Source organism: Sinocyclocheilus rhinocerous, unplaced genomic scaffold, assembly GCF_001515625.1.
Source record: "Sinocyclocheilus rhinocerous isolate Xijiao unplaced genomic scaffold, SAMN03320098_v1.1 scaffold85, whole genome shotgun sequence".
NCBI lineage: Eukaryota > Metazoa > Chordata > Actinopteri > Cypriniformes > Cyprinidae > Sinocyclocheilus > Sinocyclocheilus rhinocerous.
Genome location: NW_015649998.1, coordinates 593,896 through 612,921, shown reverse-complemented (window position 1 = coordinate 612,921; position 19,026 = coordinate 593,896). Strand labels below are relative to the sequence as shown.

General features: G+C 36.2%; 3 protein-coding genes across 3 annotated transcripts in view; 2 read left to right on the top strand and 1 right to left on the bottom strand.

The window, feature by feature from the left end:
- Positions 1-10,055, bottom strand: part of scn8ab (sodium channel, voltage gated, type VIII, alpha subunit b) — a 63,392-nt gene extending 53,337 nt beyond the window's left edge. Inside the window, exons 1-2 of the mRNA XM_016515976.1 lie at positions 9,920-10,055; positions 2,352-2,689 (exon numbers count right to left, since the gene is read on the bottom strand). Coding sequence (XP_016371462.1) covers positions 2,352-2,633 — 282 coding nt within the window. The 5' untranslated portion in view covers positions 2,634-2,689; positions 9,920-10,055. The remainder of the gene's footprint in view (positions 1-2,351; positions 2,690-9,919) is intronic.
- A 3,464-nt stretch (positions 10,056-13,519) lies between these two features.
- Positions 13,520-15,099, top strand: LOC107711020 (methyltransferase-like protein 7A). The gene is made up of 3 exons (XM_016515921.1): positions 13,520-14,104; positions 14,429-14,514; positions 14,928-15,099. Exons 1-3 carry the CDS (start codon positions 13,610-13,612, stop codon positions 15,073-15,075), a joined length of 729 nt encoding a protein of 242 aa, XP_016371407.1. The 5' UTR covers positions 13,520-13,609; the 3' UTR covers positions 15,076-15,099.
- Positions 15,100-16,790: 1,691 nt separating this feature from the next.
- On the top strand, positions 16,791-18,802 carry LOC107711000 (methyltransferase-like protein 7A). The gene is made up of 3 exons (XM_016515902.1): positions 16,791-16,852; positions 18,064-18,532; positions 18,713-18,802. Exons 1-3 carry the CDS (start codon positions 16,791-16,793, stop codon positions 18,800-18,802), a joined length of 621 nt encoding a protein of 206 aa, XP_016371388.1.
- Positions 18,803-19,026: the final 224 nt, after the last annotated feature.

Genomic DNA, 19,026 nt, shown 5'->3' with positions numbered 1-19,026 from the left:
CGTTCATGCCAGACTGGGGAGAGAGGTGTTGTAATAATGTAAAATATGTGAAAAATAATGTGTTTTTCAAACAACCTAGTATGAGAGCCTGTTCTAGTACACCCCCAAAACAAAATCAAGACTTTGTAAAAGAGCATAATAGGACCCCTTTAATGTATGCACTAATTAAATAAAATGAAAAAAATAATAATATAGATAAAACATGGTATAAACAAAATATTATCACTCATAACAATAAACCATTCATTAATGTATCTACTAATCAATAAAACAAAACAAAAAAATTAACAAAACTGAGTAAAACAGATACAAAATATGGTATAAACAAAATATAATCATTCGTAATAATCTACCATCCATTAATGTATCTACTAATCACTCAAATAAAAAATAAAAAATCTAATCAAATCAAACAGAATAACAATATAGATATGAAATATTGTTTAAAAAAATAAAATTACTGATAAAAATAAAAAAATTATTATTGTATCTACCTTTCAATAAAACAAAATAAAAATAAATAAAGTAGATTAATAATATAGAGGAAAATGTAGTGAATTATAGTGAAAAAGCAAATTATAGTGACTCGTAACAATAAACTATCCATTAATGTATTTATTAATTTATAAAAATAAAACAAAATAACATTGAATAACACAATTACATTGAATCACTAAAAATAATAAACCATCCATTCATTTACCTACTAATCAATCCATAAAACATGGTATGAACAAAACATACTCACTGATCACAGTCACGAATCATCCATTAAAGTAAATCTACAGTATCAGACCTGAACTTTTTTTTAACATCTGTCTCCAGATGTCAAGCCCTCACATACTGGTGCAATGACTTCCATCAGAAAACTGCATCCCATATCTCTCAATCACATACAAACAAACACATGTGACTACAGGGCTTCCTGACATTCTGACTGGCTCTTTCACCAAGGGACCAGTAAAACTGCATCTCTGCATTCCTTTTCTCTTTTTAGTCACGTTAACCCTTCCGCACAATGCATGACTCTACCACAGCTGCTGCAGTTATAACAAAAACATACCACTGCCAAGAGGGAGAGGAGGAGGGAGGCCCGAAAAGGGGATGTAATATGTTGGATGGGACGAGCTGGCAGCAATGCACGTTATTTCTGGTAATGCGAGGTGGATATGGCAACGTGTGTAACAAATGATAAAAACACAGACAAGACCAATATTCTGTTTCCTCTACTAATCTTCTCTCAAAAATATCTCCTCAACTCCCACTGAATAACACATGCTACACTGTGCTCGGTTATGTAACACATACCTCTAGTGTACCAACAAGGAGGTGCTGATGTGGGTGCACCGCTCCTTTACCCATATATATACATGAACTATATACACGAGTCTCAAGGCCATTTAAAAAGCCACTGAAAAAAAGCCACACTTCAAATAAGGCTGGAAAAAAAACTTTTCCTTTTATTTTATTCTATTCTATTCTATTTTTATTATATTCCTTTTATACATTAATTGCTCAGAAGTTTGGGTTTGTTAAAACTGAAATGTTAAAATGAAATATTTTGACTTTTTAATTACATTGTAGCAAGCAGGCAAACACTATCTATTTTATGTGGTTGACTTCTATGATTTACATTTTTATGATTTGAAAGGGATAGTTCACCCAAAAATGAAAATTCTGTCACTATTACTCACCCGCAAGTTGTTCCAAACCTGTATGAGTTTCTTTCCTCTGTTGAACATAAAAGAAGATATTGTGAAGAATACGAATAACCAAACAATTGCTGGTCCCCACTGACTTCCATAGCATTTTTCCCCCGTACTATGGAAGTTAATGGGGACCAACTACTGTTTGGTCACCCTCATTCTTAAATATCTTCTTTCGTTTTCAGCAGAAGAAAGAAACTCATGCAGGTTTGGAACAACTCGAGGGTGAATAAATGAGCAAAGAATTTTCACTTTCGGTGAACATTAACTTTAACTACAAGCATTTAAACCCAAAATACACTAGATTTTAACAAATTAATCTCAACAAATATCTTTACTAACCATACCATTATTATAATTTTTTTAATAAAAATTGCAAAGCCTTATGCTCATTTGTTACTATATCTTCTAATCTGTTCATCCATCCAAACATAGGTATAAGTTGGCAAGTTTGATTCACCAACTTCTATCCTCTCTGCACTTTTCCAAACCTTTCCACCACTCTCTCTGTCCTCCAGTTCTCCCAGAAGCTGGAGAGCGAAGCATTCAGAACACTTCTTAATTCCTCATAGTGAGGAAAACCATATTCCACCTACATGGAAGATGAATTCTTTCAGGCATGATATGGGCTCAAAGCTTACTCACTTTCTTGTTCATATAGAAGGGGTCCAAGTCCTCCAGGGGCACAGCCAACATGCTAGAAGGGACGTCCCCGTAAATAAAGGGCACGCCCTTCCCCGCTTCCAAATCAGTGTTGGGCTTCGGTTTGTTGTCATCATCGTCATCACGGTGACTGCTGTCAGATCTGGGCTTAACAGGCTGCTTCTTCTTCTCTTCAGCAATACGCTTCTCGATGTTGGCCAAACTCTCTTGGGTGAACCTCTTGAAGCTATCGGGGCCTGGAGGTGCGAGCAGCTGCGCAGCCATATTGTCATCCTGCAGCAGAGTCCTCTTTATTTAGAAGCCATTCAAGACAGCCAGCTCTAGGAAAAGGAGGGGAGAGGGAGGTACCCGGACAGATGCAGAAAGGGAACAATGAGGAAAGAAAAAGAACAGAAATTAAAATTCAAAAGACGTTAAACAAAGCAAATAATTACACACAAACAAAACAAACATAAAACATTTCTACTTTTCAAGCATATTGACTGTGTGTGTTTGCGAACTATCCATTGATTTCAGTGGCCTCTGTTATTGGTCATCCTCTTTTGAAGCTCTCCCTCTTGCTCTTTTTCCTCACTCTTACACTCAAACACACACACATTCATTACGTCCATTAAGAAGTAGATGACCAAGCAGAATAATACCAAATGCGCTGCAGCACTGGAGGCTCAACCTGTACGTGTGTGTGCATGAGAGAGAGAGAGACAGAGAGAATGTACATTAGAGGGTAAGGTCATAACTGCATTACTGCCCTTCTCAACCCTCTGTGATGACCTGGATTATCAAACTAATATTCCAGCCCATGATGTCATCAAGCCCATTCCAAAAACACATTATATTAAACATTCAGTCAATTCACAGGGGTGCACATACGTTTTTCAGCCTGGTTCTCATAAGAGAACCTGGAGATTTGGTTTGGTCCTCACACTGCACATAGTGTGACCGATTAAATACAACTATAAAAAATAAATTAATAAAAGTGTTAATATTATTGCACTTTATTTAGTTAGATTTTTTTTAAATAATTTAAACAAAATAATAAAGTGTGATAATACTATTATATTTTAAAATAAAAAAGGAGTATTAAATACAAATACAGTTATTTTATAGTAAACTTAAAAATAAAATGCTAATATTTACTTCTTATTTTATGAATTTTCTTAATTTTCAACCTTAAAATCAGCAGCTTTTTATTTTGGCGGGTTGCCGGCAAGTAAGTATATGCGCTTCCGGGTTTAGCGCTGCCGATTGAAGAGCGTCAGTGAATGAAAAGTCACAGTTTTGCATTGTGCTTTGAAAACGGCAGCGGGTAGCCTAGATTTGTGCTTTCAATTTGAATAGAAATCTTACACAGTACAGTTTGTCGATCTAAAATGGTAATTGTGCATTAACAGCTGTCTTCCATGTCGGTACGCAAATGCACTGTCAGAACTTATTTATACAGCACATTTTATATTTTGGGCGCGCATGCAGACCACTTAAGTGCACCCCTGTCAATTCAGACATATTCAGACTGTCTCTTCCGGATTTATTACGTAATGTCATTGTTCAGATTGAAATCACATTTAATCAAGTGTTTGTGGATCACAAATCATAAACTCTCCACTTTACTCATTTAATACTAAGGTTATACATTAAACACACTATGCTGATTAAACGCTTTCTGGCATTTTCTTCTCAGACAACATAAAATGGAAGATTCTGTACAAGAGTTCATCTCATCATGCAAATGTCCAGTTGCTCAAGACAGTAGTCTTAACCAGTTTAAAGGTAACATTATTGTCAAGTTATACTTGTCATTTCACATTTCTATTGCAAAGATGCATTTTTGTATGTGTGTGCTGACTGTTGACAAAGAATCTCTAGCACGGGATGGAGAAAATCTGTTTTCTGACTGAATCGCCTAACCTAAATAATACAGAAAAAACAACACATTATGTGTCTGTCAATAAAGACACTATAGGACAGAGAATACTGATACTAAACAAATACAACAAAATGAACTGTGCCCCTTTGCCATTTATGTTTGAAGCGACAGACCTGATATATTGACCAGACTGATTAGTCAGCCAATATTTGGCCATTTTGAGATTAACTCTGTCCAAAGTGTTTCAATTCCAACATCTACTTATCAATAGATAATAAACCATTTCCTTTTACATTTTTGTGAATTTTGAGTGCAATTTGTGTAAAAGAAATCTAGCTTAATTCTAGTATTTTTGTGTACATCTATCTATCTACCTATCTTTCTAGATAGGTAGATAGATAGATAGAAAGGCACTACCATTCAAATGCTTTTGTTTACTTTTTCTGAAAGAAAATTATTATCATTTTTTACATTTTAAAATAACTGTTTTCAATTTTAATTCACTTTAAAACGTCATTTATTCCTGTGATAGCAAAGCTGAATTTTCAGCAGACATTATTCCAGTCTTCAGTGTCACATTATTCTTGAGAAATAATTCTCATCATCATCAATGTCGAAAACATTTGTGCTGCTAACAAATGCATTCTTGTTAAATAAATTTTCTTTTATTTTCTTTTTTTTTTTTTAGAAAACTTATATATATATATATATATATATATATATATATATATATATATATAAAATATCATATCATATTTACCTACTTAGGACTTACACAGTTGCAACAAATACAAAACAATGCTGCACAAAAAAAAACTTTACTCCCATAAGGCAGCATTAGTCACTCTTGCACTCATGACAATTTGTAGAATTTACACACTACACTTGATGTACAACAAGTTAACTTAACAAATTAACTTCCCCTATAGAGTTTTGTCGGTGAAGAACAATCCTTTTCAAGGAGATTTATCACAAATGTGCAGGAAAAACTCTAAATCACATTTGCACTTAGTCACCCTCTCCTGTGTTCCAGGTGTGTGTCGCAGAGTCAGTCCCAGCCTAGTCCCTCAGGCTCCACTAAACTGGGCTATTCCTTTTCCAGAATGTCCCTTTACAGGCATTTTCTATTGCAGGGCTGACTTGCATTTATGGACCAGTGATCAATGTAAAATGTGTCCTTTTCTAGTACTAAACTAATTAGACAAGCAAAAACAAGAAAAGACTATGAGCACATAAGCACTTCGTATGAGCGCACATAACCATTGATGACATGATGCCCTCTTCAACTGATTACTGAAGCTGCATGTTTGCAGACCATCATCTCCACACATCCACATATCTTAACTCATGTAAGTGCTATATGATGTGTCATACAGACATCACATTCTTTCACATTCACTTTCAAAAATATTAAACCTAACAGCCAACACTAACGATTCTCTTTCACTTGTCTTTTTGCAGGATTGTTTTATATGATGTCCATGCTGAATCCCTGTTCTCCATATCCTTAATGACAAGAGAAAGGAAAAAATGAAATCGCATCATATGACCCCTTTAATTATTTATACACTAAAAACGAATTCAGTTAAGTCCAAATCAATAGTGAAGTGCCCACGGTCACGTGACATTGCTCTTTATGATGGGCGACTTTATCACCATTAAAACAGAAGGCTTCCTGATCGACAACAGACCTATGGCAAGTCATTTTAACATTTATTCCTTTAAACTAGCATTTTTTTTTAACTTGCATTTATTTTAAATTACTATTAAACAATCTTATAGTTTACATTCCATTAGTAATGAGTTAGTTAGTACTTGTTCAGTAAGCATAAGTACTTATTTCTTTACTTTTTAGTTCAGAAATCAAGTATTCACTTTCAACAAATATATTTTCCAATCACTGCTGGTACTTGCTGGTACTTTTACTAAAACTATTCATTAGTAGAACTGCTCAATATGATTGGCGACTTTATCACCATTAAAAGACCATTAAAAGGCTTCCTGATCTACAGCAAATCTATTATAGCAAGGACTTGTAACATTTATTCATGTAATCTATAGCATTATTTAACTATCATCTATTTTAAATTACTTATTAAGCCATTATTAAGTAATAATATAATTGGATTAAGCAACCCAATTGTGACTAATATTCATATTTTTCATTATTCAGTATTCATTAGATAAAAATGGCTTTGAAACAATTTTCACTCAGAAACTGCTAGTAAATTTCACAAATAATTACTAAGAAAAAGCAAGTAGCATTTAATTAAACATGAAAGTTTTAAGTAAAAAGCCCGATTCGGACGGTAATTGTTTCTCATATGGACGTCTGTAAAAATAAATTTACATATCACCTCAGTGACAAAACGCATGGATTCGGATGGCGATTTATTCACAGTGGAGGAGCGAGTTCTGTGATCCTACAAACTGTCTGCTGTAAATAAAATGAATTTTATTTAAAAATGTATTCTTATTATTGTGTAAAATGTATTTAAAAATACTTATTATTATGTAAAATGTATTCTTATTATTCCAGGCATATTTTATAATATATAGACTAATCCTATTTATTTCTTATTTTATTACATTTATTATTTGATTATTTAAATCTCCTGTTTAAAAATAGGAAAATAGACCGCTACAGTTGTATATAATTATACGCGATATATATCTGTTTATAATACACATTTTAAAATTGTATTGCATACCTGCTGCTGCCATAATAAAGACCCATTTCGAATGTTTACGTGCTTTTCTTCTCTTTCTGCTCCCAGTCGCTGTGGTGGAGCAGTTATGAAATATTGTTCTTTTAAATACTTTCCAGCATTTCAGAAATAAATGTGTATGCAAATTACACCAAAGTACAATGTTACCTTACGGTGTTCGGGAGTGCTCAAAAAGGGTTTAAACACTGAATTTTGAATCGATTTCTTCTTGTAAACTCAGAGATGTGGATTCAGACGGCAATTAAATTACCACACGACACGAGTAGGTAATTCGCCCAGGGGTTTTTACGGGGAAGGTGAGAGAAAAACACCGACATCCTGGATTCGGATGCCATTAAAATCACCAACTACCCCCTGTAAATGGTGAAAATCACTTACGTCCCCCTGAAAAACAATTACCGTCCGAATAGGGCTATAGACTGAAATAGTATTTTCTTGTAAAATGTACTCCAGTACTATTTGTTTTATTTAAAACGTTTTCATTAGACACTAGTTGTTTATTACAATAGTGACAATTATGTATTGCTTTACTCACTAGCACTTATTCAGAACATTGTAGCAGTTGCAATTAGTATCTCAGTCATTGCTGGGATATGATCCAGTTTCGATATTCATTAGTAGAATGTATTATCGGTTCATTCATTAGGCAGTAGAACTTAATAGTTAGCCTACTAGAAACAATAGAATGACTACTTATATAATGAACAGTCAATAGCAAATTTGAAAAAAAGATACTAATCACTATTAAATCGCTTACTCGTTATTAAAATTAAGTATGTAAAAAAACAGCATTAGTAGTTAATTTTAATGAATGTTTGTTAAAGCAGCTTGCCATAGACACATTAGGTGAAGCAACAAAGTAACTCTCTTTTTTCTTTTTTTTTTTCAAAAATGGACTGTGTAGACAAAAGAAATACAAAGTAAACACTATGATGTGCGTTTTAAGTTACACACTGCTGTGTACAACCTCCAAGTCTCCTTCCTGGGATACTGTAGAGACGCCTAGGCTCAAGGTGATACATCAGATAGACAGGCCCTGACAATATATACACACAATGACCTTAACTAAACTATTGCATTTTCTTTCTTGATTTGCCATCGTTGGTTATAGAAAAAGAATATGCTGTTTAATGGTACGTCCTCCACTTTTCGATTGCCCCGAGTTAAACACCTACAAACACCTACACGTTAAATCCAAAATAACCGATGCCATTCGACAGGCCAGGCTACTTACGTGCCTTCAAGCAAAGTCATTGCGTGATCTCATCTCTGGTAAACTGTACGTTCCCGTAACATCGCAAAGGTATTCCTTATCAAGCAAGAAGAAGTGTCGTATGTTTTTAGGAAGCCGAGATAAGTCAGCTGTCTTCTAGATGCGGTCGAATGAGTCTTACCGGCGCTGTCCGTTCAGCACCGCTCAGCGCGAGCTCACGCTTGTCCTCTAGGCTAGGAGAAAAAAATCACAGATGCTGCCTCAAGCCACGATGAAACATGACTTTTCCGTATTTGATGCCTTAAATGAAATTATATGGGAAGCGAACGCTCGGCCTCTGGCACTGTACATCGAGGGGAGGGGAGCTGCACAGCTGTCACGAAGACGAACCTCGCCGCCCTATCCCGTGTGGAGAATAAAGGCCGTAAAATCTGACTATAACTCTCTGTTTTTAGATTTCAACACACATAAACACACAAATATGTCCTTTTTCGACTAGGCTACATTTAGCTATCTCGCCTTTTGCCTTTGTAATACTTGTTTGGTTACGCCAACATTAACATAGGCTACACCCCATTCAGGAAACGGTCCTCGTCATTTCAAAGCAAATATAATTATAAAGCATGTGCGATGGCAAGAACATATTAAACTGGTTCATACTTCCGCCCCTCACACGTATTATGCAATTTCTCCTCCTAACAAGCTTTGCGCATCTGAAGGCGCTACATGTTATGGGATTTGCAGATCAGTATGTCCAAGTTTGTTTGCGGTAATTATGGCATCCGTACGTACACGCGTGGGCCCCACGCTCTTGACTGAAATACTGCAGTGGAGCTGAGGGAAGCTCGCGCGAAGGCACGAGCCAGCGAATCAATCTGTGAAACATCTACATCTGAACGCCTCTGACGTCTCAGACAGTCGTGCCTGCGATGTTTTATTATACGTCTAGATTTATATCCCGCTAGGTTTCAATAGCATTCGCATCTGAACACTTAAAGAACATTTGGGACTCTGTCCGCTCCAGCACCACACCCGTGCAGTCACACCGTCCTCCCTGTGATTTAACCCGCAACCGCTCACACGGTCGGGCGCATCGTGCCGCTAACGCCTCAGGGAGGAGTGAATGAGAAAACGAGGGTGGTAGACCCAGTTTTTAACGGCAAAAACGGAAACGCACCGATTCTAGGGAGACCAGCCCAAAGAAGTATGGCGAGGGTGACTCGAAGGGAGGGGGAATGCAGGCGCAGGGGGACTAAAAACTGCCACATTAGTGATTTTAACATGTTACGTTGCAAAACACTGTCGCAAGTGACATCTGAATGCTGAATACTGCGTCTTGCGTCAGTCTGTCCGCACAATATTCCCATGCAATAAAGTTTGCGGCGGTCGTACTTGCCTGTCCCATGGTATGCGTATGTTCTACATTTCGACACACACACACACACACACACACACACTAATGTTATGTTTCCAGCGCCAGGCCAACACCCTCATTTACCTCAGTCAGACTTTCCACCTTTGCATAGACTCTGTTTGATCAGTACTACAGCTGTTAGTAGTGTCTGGCGTGTTAATTGGCGTTTTCCTGCAGCAAGCCTATCCACATCTGTGAGCAGAAAAGATGCTGAGCGCGAGAGACCGCTCTGCGGCAGATGAGTCCAGGTATGAGACACGCTCAGAACAGGCTATAAACACCTGAAAAAACAACCGCACTTGCGCTGTAGACAAGAGAAAGTCTACTTACTTTTTCCGCATTAAGAGAGATCCATGTAGATCTTGCGTGCCTAAGGATGTATAAAAGACCCAGGAGAAACTGCGGATGTCGCCATATTGTTGCCGCTATCTTCCTTCCCAGTGCGTACGGCTAGCCTGCATAATTGATGACTCTCAGCAAATTGTTAGGGAGCGTCTGCAAGTACCCTACTTCCGACTTCCGTACTGACCGACAGAACGCTGCAACGTAAGCGAAACAGCGCTAAAAGGGAATATCAATCACAATGATCTGAGTCTAATTATATTTACCACTTCTCCGTAAAATTAATCTAATCTTCTAATTTCTGTTCCAACAAATGTTAAACTGTCTCAAATTTAATCGTTAAAACTGGATCAGGACTGTTTAATAAAAACAAAATCAGAAAATTGTATTCTATATTGTTCATCGTGTGTTCTGAATGAACTTTCTAAATTTGCCAATATAGAATTTAATTTAAATAAATAAATTCTATATTGCACATTTAGGAAGTTCATTCAGATCACACAATGAAAAATATAGAATACAATTTGCTGTCATTTATGGTAATATCATATAGCACTGGCTTTCAAATTAAATGTTGTTATTTCGGTGTTGGCATAGACAAGGCACACTTCAATATCTTCACTATAATTCCCTGGAATAATTCTGCTATACACAACACTTGTTCCTACAAAAACGTGTTTGAGGTTATGTATGCTTTAAAATATCTGTGAAGCAAAAAGTCACATAAAGAAATAGTTTACCCCAAAATGAAAATTTGCTGAAAATGTAGGCCATCCAATATTTAGATGCATTTGTTTCTTCATCAGAACAGTTTTGGCAAAATTATGCATTGCATCACTTAACCAGTCACCTCACCAACAGATATTCTGCAGTGAACTGGTGAAGTCAAAATGAGTTCAGACATCTGATAAAACATCACAGTGATCCACAAGTAACTGACAAATCCATGATTAAGACATTTTTAACTTCAAACCATTTCTTCCAGCAAAAATGCATGTCTTTTTTCTTTCTCTAAATGATTTAATGCTACATTTCTCAAAATCTATTCTGATGAAGAAACAAATTCACCAACATCTTGGATGTTTTTCAGCAAATGTTTATTTTTGTGTGAACTACTGCTGAGGACAAATGTAGACTTTCCAATGAAATTCACTGGGGACATGTGGGCACGAAAAAGTATCTTTGGCATTTTAAGTGCAGTGGTCAGTGCAAGATTTTACTGTGGCATTGTTTGTATTTGTGGGGTTGATTCAAGCAGTGTGGTTGAGGAAGCAGGTACAACATGGTCAAAGGTTGCAGGCAATAGTTGATCTTCCTCTAATCCTGTTAGGAAGTGAAAGGAAACAATGGCTTTAGACTACCTCCAACTCCCCCTTCTGGGCCACCTGAGCATCTTTTCTAGTCCTCACTGATGAGCCTCAAGTGGATGAAGCCTTGCTGTGCAATGCGCCACCAGCCATGTCTGTGTTTGGTCACTGTCCTTGGTGCTGAAGCCCCACTTTGTGTATGTGCCAAATGGGACACAGAGGCATCTTCAAATGACACTGTCTGCAGAGCAGATGAATAACAGAGTACATTTTTACGTGTTTGTGATGTATATTTTTTGGGACTGTTGCCTGCAAGTATTACAGGAGTTTACAGCGTCTAAAGATATTACTCTAAACCTAATCTCAAGTAAGAAAGTCCTAAATCCTAATCTCAGTCACCACGGAGGATCTTGGGGATAATTGCATTTGACAAGAAGATGATTAGATAGATAGATAGATAGATAGATAGATAGACAGATAGATTTCCTTAAACGTTTTTGATTCAAACGTTTCAGATTCAGTATCTTACTACTTGTTTCAGAATGTTCAGCAAACATGTAAAAGTAATGTTTCCATAATGTTTGCAAGAAAATAAATGTTCCCTAAAGTTTGAGAGCATTCAGATATAAAGTTGTTATAACTGGGTAGCTACATAGATAGTAGAAAAGCAGGATAAAGAGAGATTTTAAATCTGAGTTGGAAACTAATTGCTCTAAATCATTATTCTTGTCTACTGGAGTAAAAGGCGGTGAGTAATCATAAAAACATAAGACTTTTATGTAGCAGATAATTTTGCTTAAGGTGTATTACAGTGCATTCAGTAGATTGTACTGTTGTTTAACAACATACCAATTGTTCAGCTGATGACATGTCTTTCTGAGAAAAACTTTCAATAGACAAAAACTCCATTATTAAGATAAATGGACCATTTCCGGGTTTCTCACCAGCGGAAGTCATCATAGTTGTGTAAACTTCTATAGCAGTGAATGGGAGTCTAAGAACCTTTGTATATAAAGAAGAAAATTATCTGTATTTGTAATGAGATCATTAATGCATTAAACATGTTTGGACATAGTTTCAGTGTTTTTTTTGTTTTTTTTACCCCACCCCACGGCTGGTGCCACCAAATTAAGGCCCAGCGCCACCACTCTCAAATGTTAGTCTGGAGCCCTGTGTGTATATATATATATATATATATATATAATTTTTGCATTCCCAGTTGCTCAAAAAAGCAAAAGAAAAACTCCACAATTTTTTTTTCATGAATTTCCAAAAGAAGACTGATAATGGCAGTCAGAAGGGAGAACGATGTCAAATATATGTTCCTATAGATATGTTCCTATATACATTTTAGAAACACCCTCGCATTAGTCTAAACTATTTCATTTATTTATTTTGTAATTTGCAAAGGTAATATAATACAAAGTATAGTGTTATAAATGTAAAACATTTTTTTAATGAAAATATAAAAAACTTTGGACGATTTACAATGCCGATGACCATTGAAACACGTCATCACAGTCTTGTGAAAAGAATAGTGTTCATTTAGTCATGTAACAGTGAGAAAGAGATTATTTTTTGCCTGTAATGTCGTAAACAGGTTTTGGATGGATTTGGCAGAGTTTATATTTAATTAAATGAATATTAATTATTGCTTTACTTTAAAGGATGTTATCTTGTATTATGAACACAAAAGCAACAAAGATCTAGAATTATTTGTTAACCTTTTTATTTTATTAGCAAAACTGCACATACATAATAAAAAATATCTTAATTCATCTCCTTTGTAAATTTTGTTTTGTTCTGATTTTGACTTTTTTATTTCTTCAATAAGACTGTTAAAAAATAAAAAAGTCTGTGACATGTTTAAAATACAATGATACAATCTTCAATCCCCCTGGTACTTTGTAATATCTTTATTTGTTAAAATTAAATGTGAGCTATGCTTTTTTGTTTCTTATTTGTTTATCATTTGTATTGCTATTATTTGTGTATTCCTTTTTCTGCAATTAAAAAAAAGTGTTCATTTGGTCATGTGATCTCAGTATTGCCCCTAATGAGAAGACCCGCTCCATGTAGAATAAGCTTTTATTAGGTATAAGCCTTTGAACGAGTGTACACGCTTTTAAACATTTTTCTCAAAACTACTATTCATTTCTTCGAGGGTTACTTTTAGTGAGGAAAAGAAAGGAGGATCCACTACTATTATTTATACACGGTCGCCATCTGGCGTCAGACTGGAGTACTGATTTTCTGGAGTATATCACATGCGTCAAAGACGCGGATTGGTCAATTGTGACAAGGTGCGCGTAACTCTCTTGTCTACCAAATGTAGCTGTAAGCTGTTAGTGTTCCAGATTTGTCGTTAAAAATGACGCTGTTTATGAACGCTTGCGCTCTTTTAGTCAATGTCCTCACTCTACCGCTGCACATTGCGGAGGTGATTGGACTTATGTCTTTCTACAAACGCGTCTTTCCTCTAATCGTCTATAAATTTACGTTCTCCTACAATGACAAAATGAACGACAACAAAAGGGAACTATTTCGAAACCTGGACAAATTCTTCCCCCCGAAAGGCTCTCTGCGCATCCTGGAGCTGGGCTGCGGATCCGGGGCGAACTTTGAGCATTACCCGACGGGCTGCAGGATCTCATGCATCGACCCCAACCCGCATTTCCAAAAGTACCTGGAGAAAAGCATGGCGAAGAACGACCACCTCGTTTATGACAGCTTCATAGTCGCGTCGGGGGAGAATCTGAAGGCGGTGGAGGACAACTCAATGGATGTTGTGGTGTGCACGCTGGTTCTGTGCTCAGTCCAGGATACGCAGAAGGTTCTGCAGGAAGCAAAGAGAGTTCTGAGGCCTGTAAGTTTAGGACAGTCACTGCTCAGCTGGTGGAAGTCCAATATTTTTTGATGGTATTTTATGGTCTCTTATCACTCCCAAGCCGTTTTGCCTCAAAGAGTAATTATTGATTACATGAAGTTTATTTGAGATGAAAGGTAACAGCATTACGTAACTACACGTAGACCGCCGTTTGCTGCGGTAAACCCATTTGAAACAGCTGTTTGTTTTAGGGCAGATGGCACCATGCTGTTTTTAAATGCTGGAACATTGTAAGCTAAACAACCTATATTCAAATACACAATTATGGGTTGAGAAATATAATTTTGCATTTTTTTTCTTCAGGGAGGTGCATTTTTCTTCCTTGAACATGTGGTGTCTGAACCCTCAAGCTGGATTTACTTTTTTCAACATGTTCTTCAACCATTCTGGTAATGTAATATAAAAACAAGCAGTATTTATAAAATCACCATTATATTTGACTTACGATCTCTACTGAATTGTAATAACTTTTATAATAATAATAATAGTTATTTATCTCAAGCTAAAGTAAATAAAATTAGGATAAATTTCATATAGTGGCAAATGTAAATGTAAAGCTAAAAGACTATGTTGCAGATTTGAAAAAATATGAGTTGGTAAAATGCCTGTGTAAATATAGCAAAAATATATGCATTCAATCACCCACACATAACTAAATCTTTTTTTTTGTGCTTTTTTTTTTGCTTTTACTTTGAAACCATACACTTAACAATTTTACATGATGGAATACTGAAATACTTGTAACAAAGCATATGACCACTATAGAATAAGAAAGTCTATGCTTTACTTGTATGTTTGTCAGGTACTATTTCGGTGATGGCTGTGAGACAACCCGTGCTACTTGGAAGCACCTTGAGGCAGCTGGATTCTCTGACCTGCAGCTACGTCACATCCAAGCTCCTCTGTTTTTTATGATCAAACCACACATTGTTGGTTATGCAGTCAAATGATGCAAATTAATTTAGCCAAAAAAACAGCAATAACCTTCATTCAAAATGGATTCATTTCACCATCTACTTTTAAATGTTTTTGTATGAAAGACCAATAAAATTAAACCATAAAATAGAATGTTTTTGTTTAATGTGCAAAATCTCAAGACTGCATTGTATATTTTATATGACTGTATCTTGTTGCATGAGTATCCCGTTTGTAAAACACATTACTATTATGATTAATTACAAAAATACCAGCAGGTAAAACAACAAAATACTTTTATCTATATAAAAAGGCGTTTGGAGATAACTGTTGTGTTGTTGTGGTTACTGCATAAACGAGCCATACTGCGTATCTCGTGGTTAGGAGGAATTAATTCATTACTTATTAATTTTGACTTCATACTGTATACTTTTGTAATATAGTTAAAAGTGCATAAATACTCAAAAAGACCACTTTGCATTCTCCACCTTTAAATTTTGACAGACAGTTTTTTCCCAACACTTCTGACTATTAAAGTTCCTGTTAAACAGATTGTACTCAAAAAGGTTATAAATTAGAAAATAGAACAATGTATTTTTTAGTACAGAAATTAATTTGGCTTTTTTAATGGTTTTGAAAATAACCATTTTAAAATGACCTTATATTTTTATGTTGTCCTTGAACACTATTCTTTAAATGTGGTATGAATAAAAAAATATATATATTTTTTTTAATGTGAAGTAAATATAAAATAGTTCTCTGGCTATCTTTTTAATGCAACAACCAAGACATTATGTTTTCCCAAATATTGACCAACATCATTTCATAAGCTAACCTTGCATCTCCTGTCTGACCATCTGAGTGGAGTTTTTCCCAAGAGCCTCCTTGAAACTGAGCTTAAAATAAAATTTTAAACAAAGAGTACTGCCCTGATTGGATTATATCATATGCATCGAAGATTTTAATTGGTCAAATGCCATGCGAATAATGTATAACATATAATGGGGAGTCGACTAGATTCTGAATAGCCCGGCAGTTGCTGTGTTTGAAATCGCTCACTTTGTTCACCAATTTTTTAATCGGTATATAGCATGGCAGTTTAGTGCACTATATCAGCAAGGAGTGAACAAAATGAAGCAAAGAATTCGTACAGTGACGTAAATGCACTGTGCGTACTACACGGCTAAGGCTAGATGGGCATGTGCACATCAATATAGCCTAATTTTTGTCACACTGTACAACAATAATTACTGTTGGGGTAGGTGTAATAATTAGGGTTGGGGTAGGTGTAGACGTTAATAAAATAATCTAATAAGTAGACAAATTTATTGTTAGCTTCCGGTTTTAGCTGTATCCCTTCTAGCCACAGAAACTGTGCGTAATACCAAAGACTATAGAATACCCAAGACGTGCCACTTGTATAGTTTTGAATGGGGAAAAATAGTGATGGGTCGTTCTTGAACGATTCATTCATTTTGAATGAATCTTTAATGTGACTCGGGAAGAACGAGTCGTCTCTGAGAGTGATTCGTTCAGTCTCGCATGCGCAACATCCTATAGGTTCTGTACTTGAATTAAGCCCTGTCCCAAATAGCACCCTAAACCCTTGCGGTCTTCCTCTGAGTCCGCACTTTCGTGACGTAATGCCGCTTTGACTGTTGGGTAGAAGTCTGCTGCGGAGCTCGCCCCAGTGCGGGCTCGGCAGAAGTGCGGATCGAGGGCGCTCGCAAGCACCCTTCTGAACCCTAAAATGACAAATGGGACACTCTACTGTCTCATGGACTTAACGGGCACGCGCATGCGGCGGCCATTGTAAGTCTGTAAGACCGCAAGTGCACATGAAGTGTTCCATTTGGGACAGGGCCTTAGTCAAGTAGTTCACCTGTTTCGAGTCTTCGGGTTTTTCGAGTCGTTCGTTCATTACGTGACAGACCTGTAAGCTTGAAGGGCACTTCGGGAAGGGGACGCCATTTGTAGGGACGTTCCAAATGAAAGTGAACAAATGAATCCCTTCACGAAGGGCCCTTCCAGAAGTCCGTTAGCGAAGGGAACATGTGATGGTCACTTCACGGAAGTGATTTCCATTTGTGATCATGTGATCTTCAGTTAGGAGATCTTGCGATGCTTTTTAAAGCAAAGTTGGGGTTGATTTCGAGTTCACATACAAATATAAATAGAATAGGCTAATTAAATTTGTCTATTTTAATGTAAGACAAAATATTTTTCGTCAGTGATAGAAATATGATTTAAGACGGTAGTGTAAGCAAGTTTAGTTTGAAAACGTTTAATAGTAAACAAGACACAATTAGACAATATTTGAATAAAATAATAATATGAAGAAGAAATATTTATTTGCAACAACTGGTGGAGTCCATAGCCGCCTGCCAGCTTCAGTGTAAATATTGCATCAAAATCAAGCGATTTAAACCCGGATGATTGTAACCACTCTAAGTTTGTCTGCCTTGGGAAAGCTAGCGTGTCTCCGACATAGTGATAACACTCTTTACCTTCTCTAGTGCAGCTCAACCAGGTCCCGTCCCATTCGTCGATATTTGTGATATCACAAATCCCAGAAATTATGCGTTGTAGTCCAAACGAGTCGTTCGTTGTAGTTTTTGAAAAATGATTTCTGTTAAATAAAATATCTCCTTTTGAAGTGGACTTTGCAACTATGCAGATCTGTTTTTATGCTCAAACAGCAGACTAACTAAAGTTGAAAAATTGAAAAAGCATAATAGGACCCCTTTAATAATAATAACCAACTCTTTATTACCTTTATTACCACATTCAGTGTTATGGAAAAGAACCATCATGACAGAAATTCACACATTTATAAACTGTAAGTAAAAAGCTACAATTTGAGACCAGAAACGCATCACGTAACTGTAAGAGTAAATAATAATTATAATAATGATACTACTACTACTACTAATAATAATAATAATACCTATGCACCCGTTTGTAAGGAAGCTTGTAAATTAACAAATTTCTCTATCCAATGCTGTCACGTCACGTGACAAAAGAACGACCGATTTGAAAGTCCTCACTCTACCGCTCTACGTCGCAGAGTTGGTTGGACTTTTGTCTTTCTACAAACGCTTCTTTTGGTTCGTATATAATTTCACGTTAGCATACAATGAAATGATGAAGGAAAAGAAAAGGGAACTATTTCGAAACCTAGACAAATTCTTCCCCCCGAAAGGCTCTCTGCGCATCCTGGAGCTGGGCAGCGGATCCGGGGCGAACTTTGAGCATTACCCGACGGGCTGCAGGATCACATGCATCGACCCCAACCCGCATTTCCAAAAGTACCTGGAGAAAAGCATGGCAAAGAACGACCACCTCTTTTATGACAGCTTCATAGTCGCGTCGGGGGAGAATCTGAAGGCGGTGGAGGACAACTCAATGGATGTTGTGGTGTGCACGCTGGTTCTGTGCTCAGTCCAGGATACGCAGAAGGTTCTGCAGGAAGCAAAGAGAGTTCTGAGGCCTGTAAGTTTAGGACAGTCACTGCTCAGGTTGAAAGATAACACATTTGGTATTATCACATTTTATAATACAGATTAGTAGGCTACTGTTCCTAAGTGCTTTAAAATACTAGTTAATTTTAAACAAAACAACCGTATTCAAGTAGTTTTGAGTTGAGAAATATACATTTTGTACTTTCTTCAGGGAGGAGCATTATTCTTCCTTGAACATGTGGTGTCTGACTCCTCAACCTGGAGTTACTTTTTCCAACACGTTTTTCAGCCTTTCTGGTAAAATAAAAACAATATTAATAAAATTATTAAAACTATTTTATCATTTCATTTACTTATGGTCTTCATAAAATGTTTTTATAACTTTTGTAAAGTTATTTATCTCCAGCTAGAGTACTTTTTGAACTTATTTCAAAAAGTGAAACTTTCATATATTCTAGATTCATTACATGTAAAGTAAAACGTTTCAAAAGTGTTTTTGTTTTAATTTTGATGATTAGAACTAGG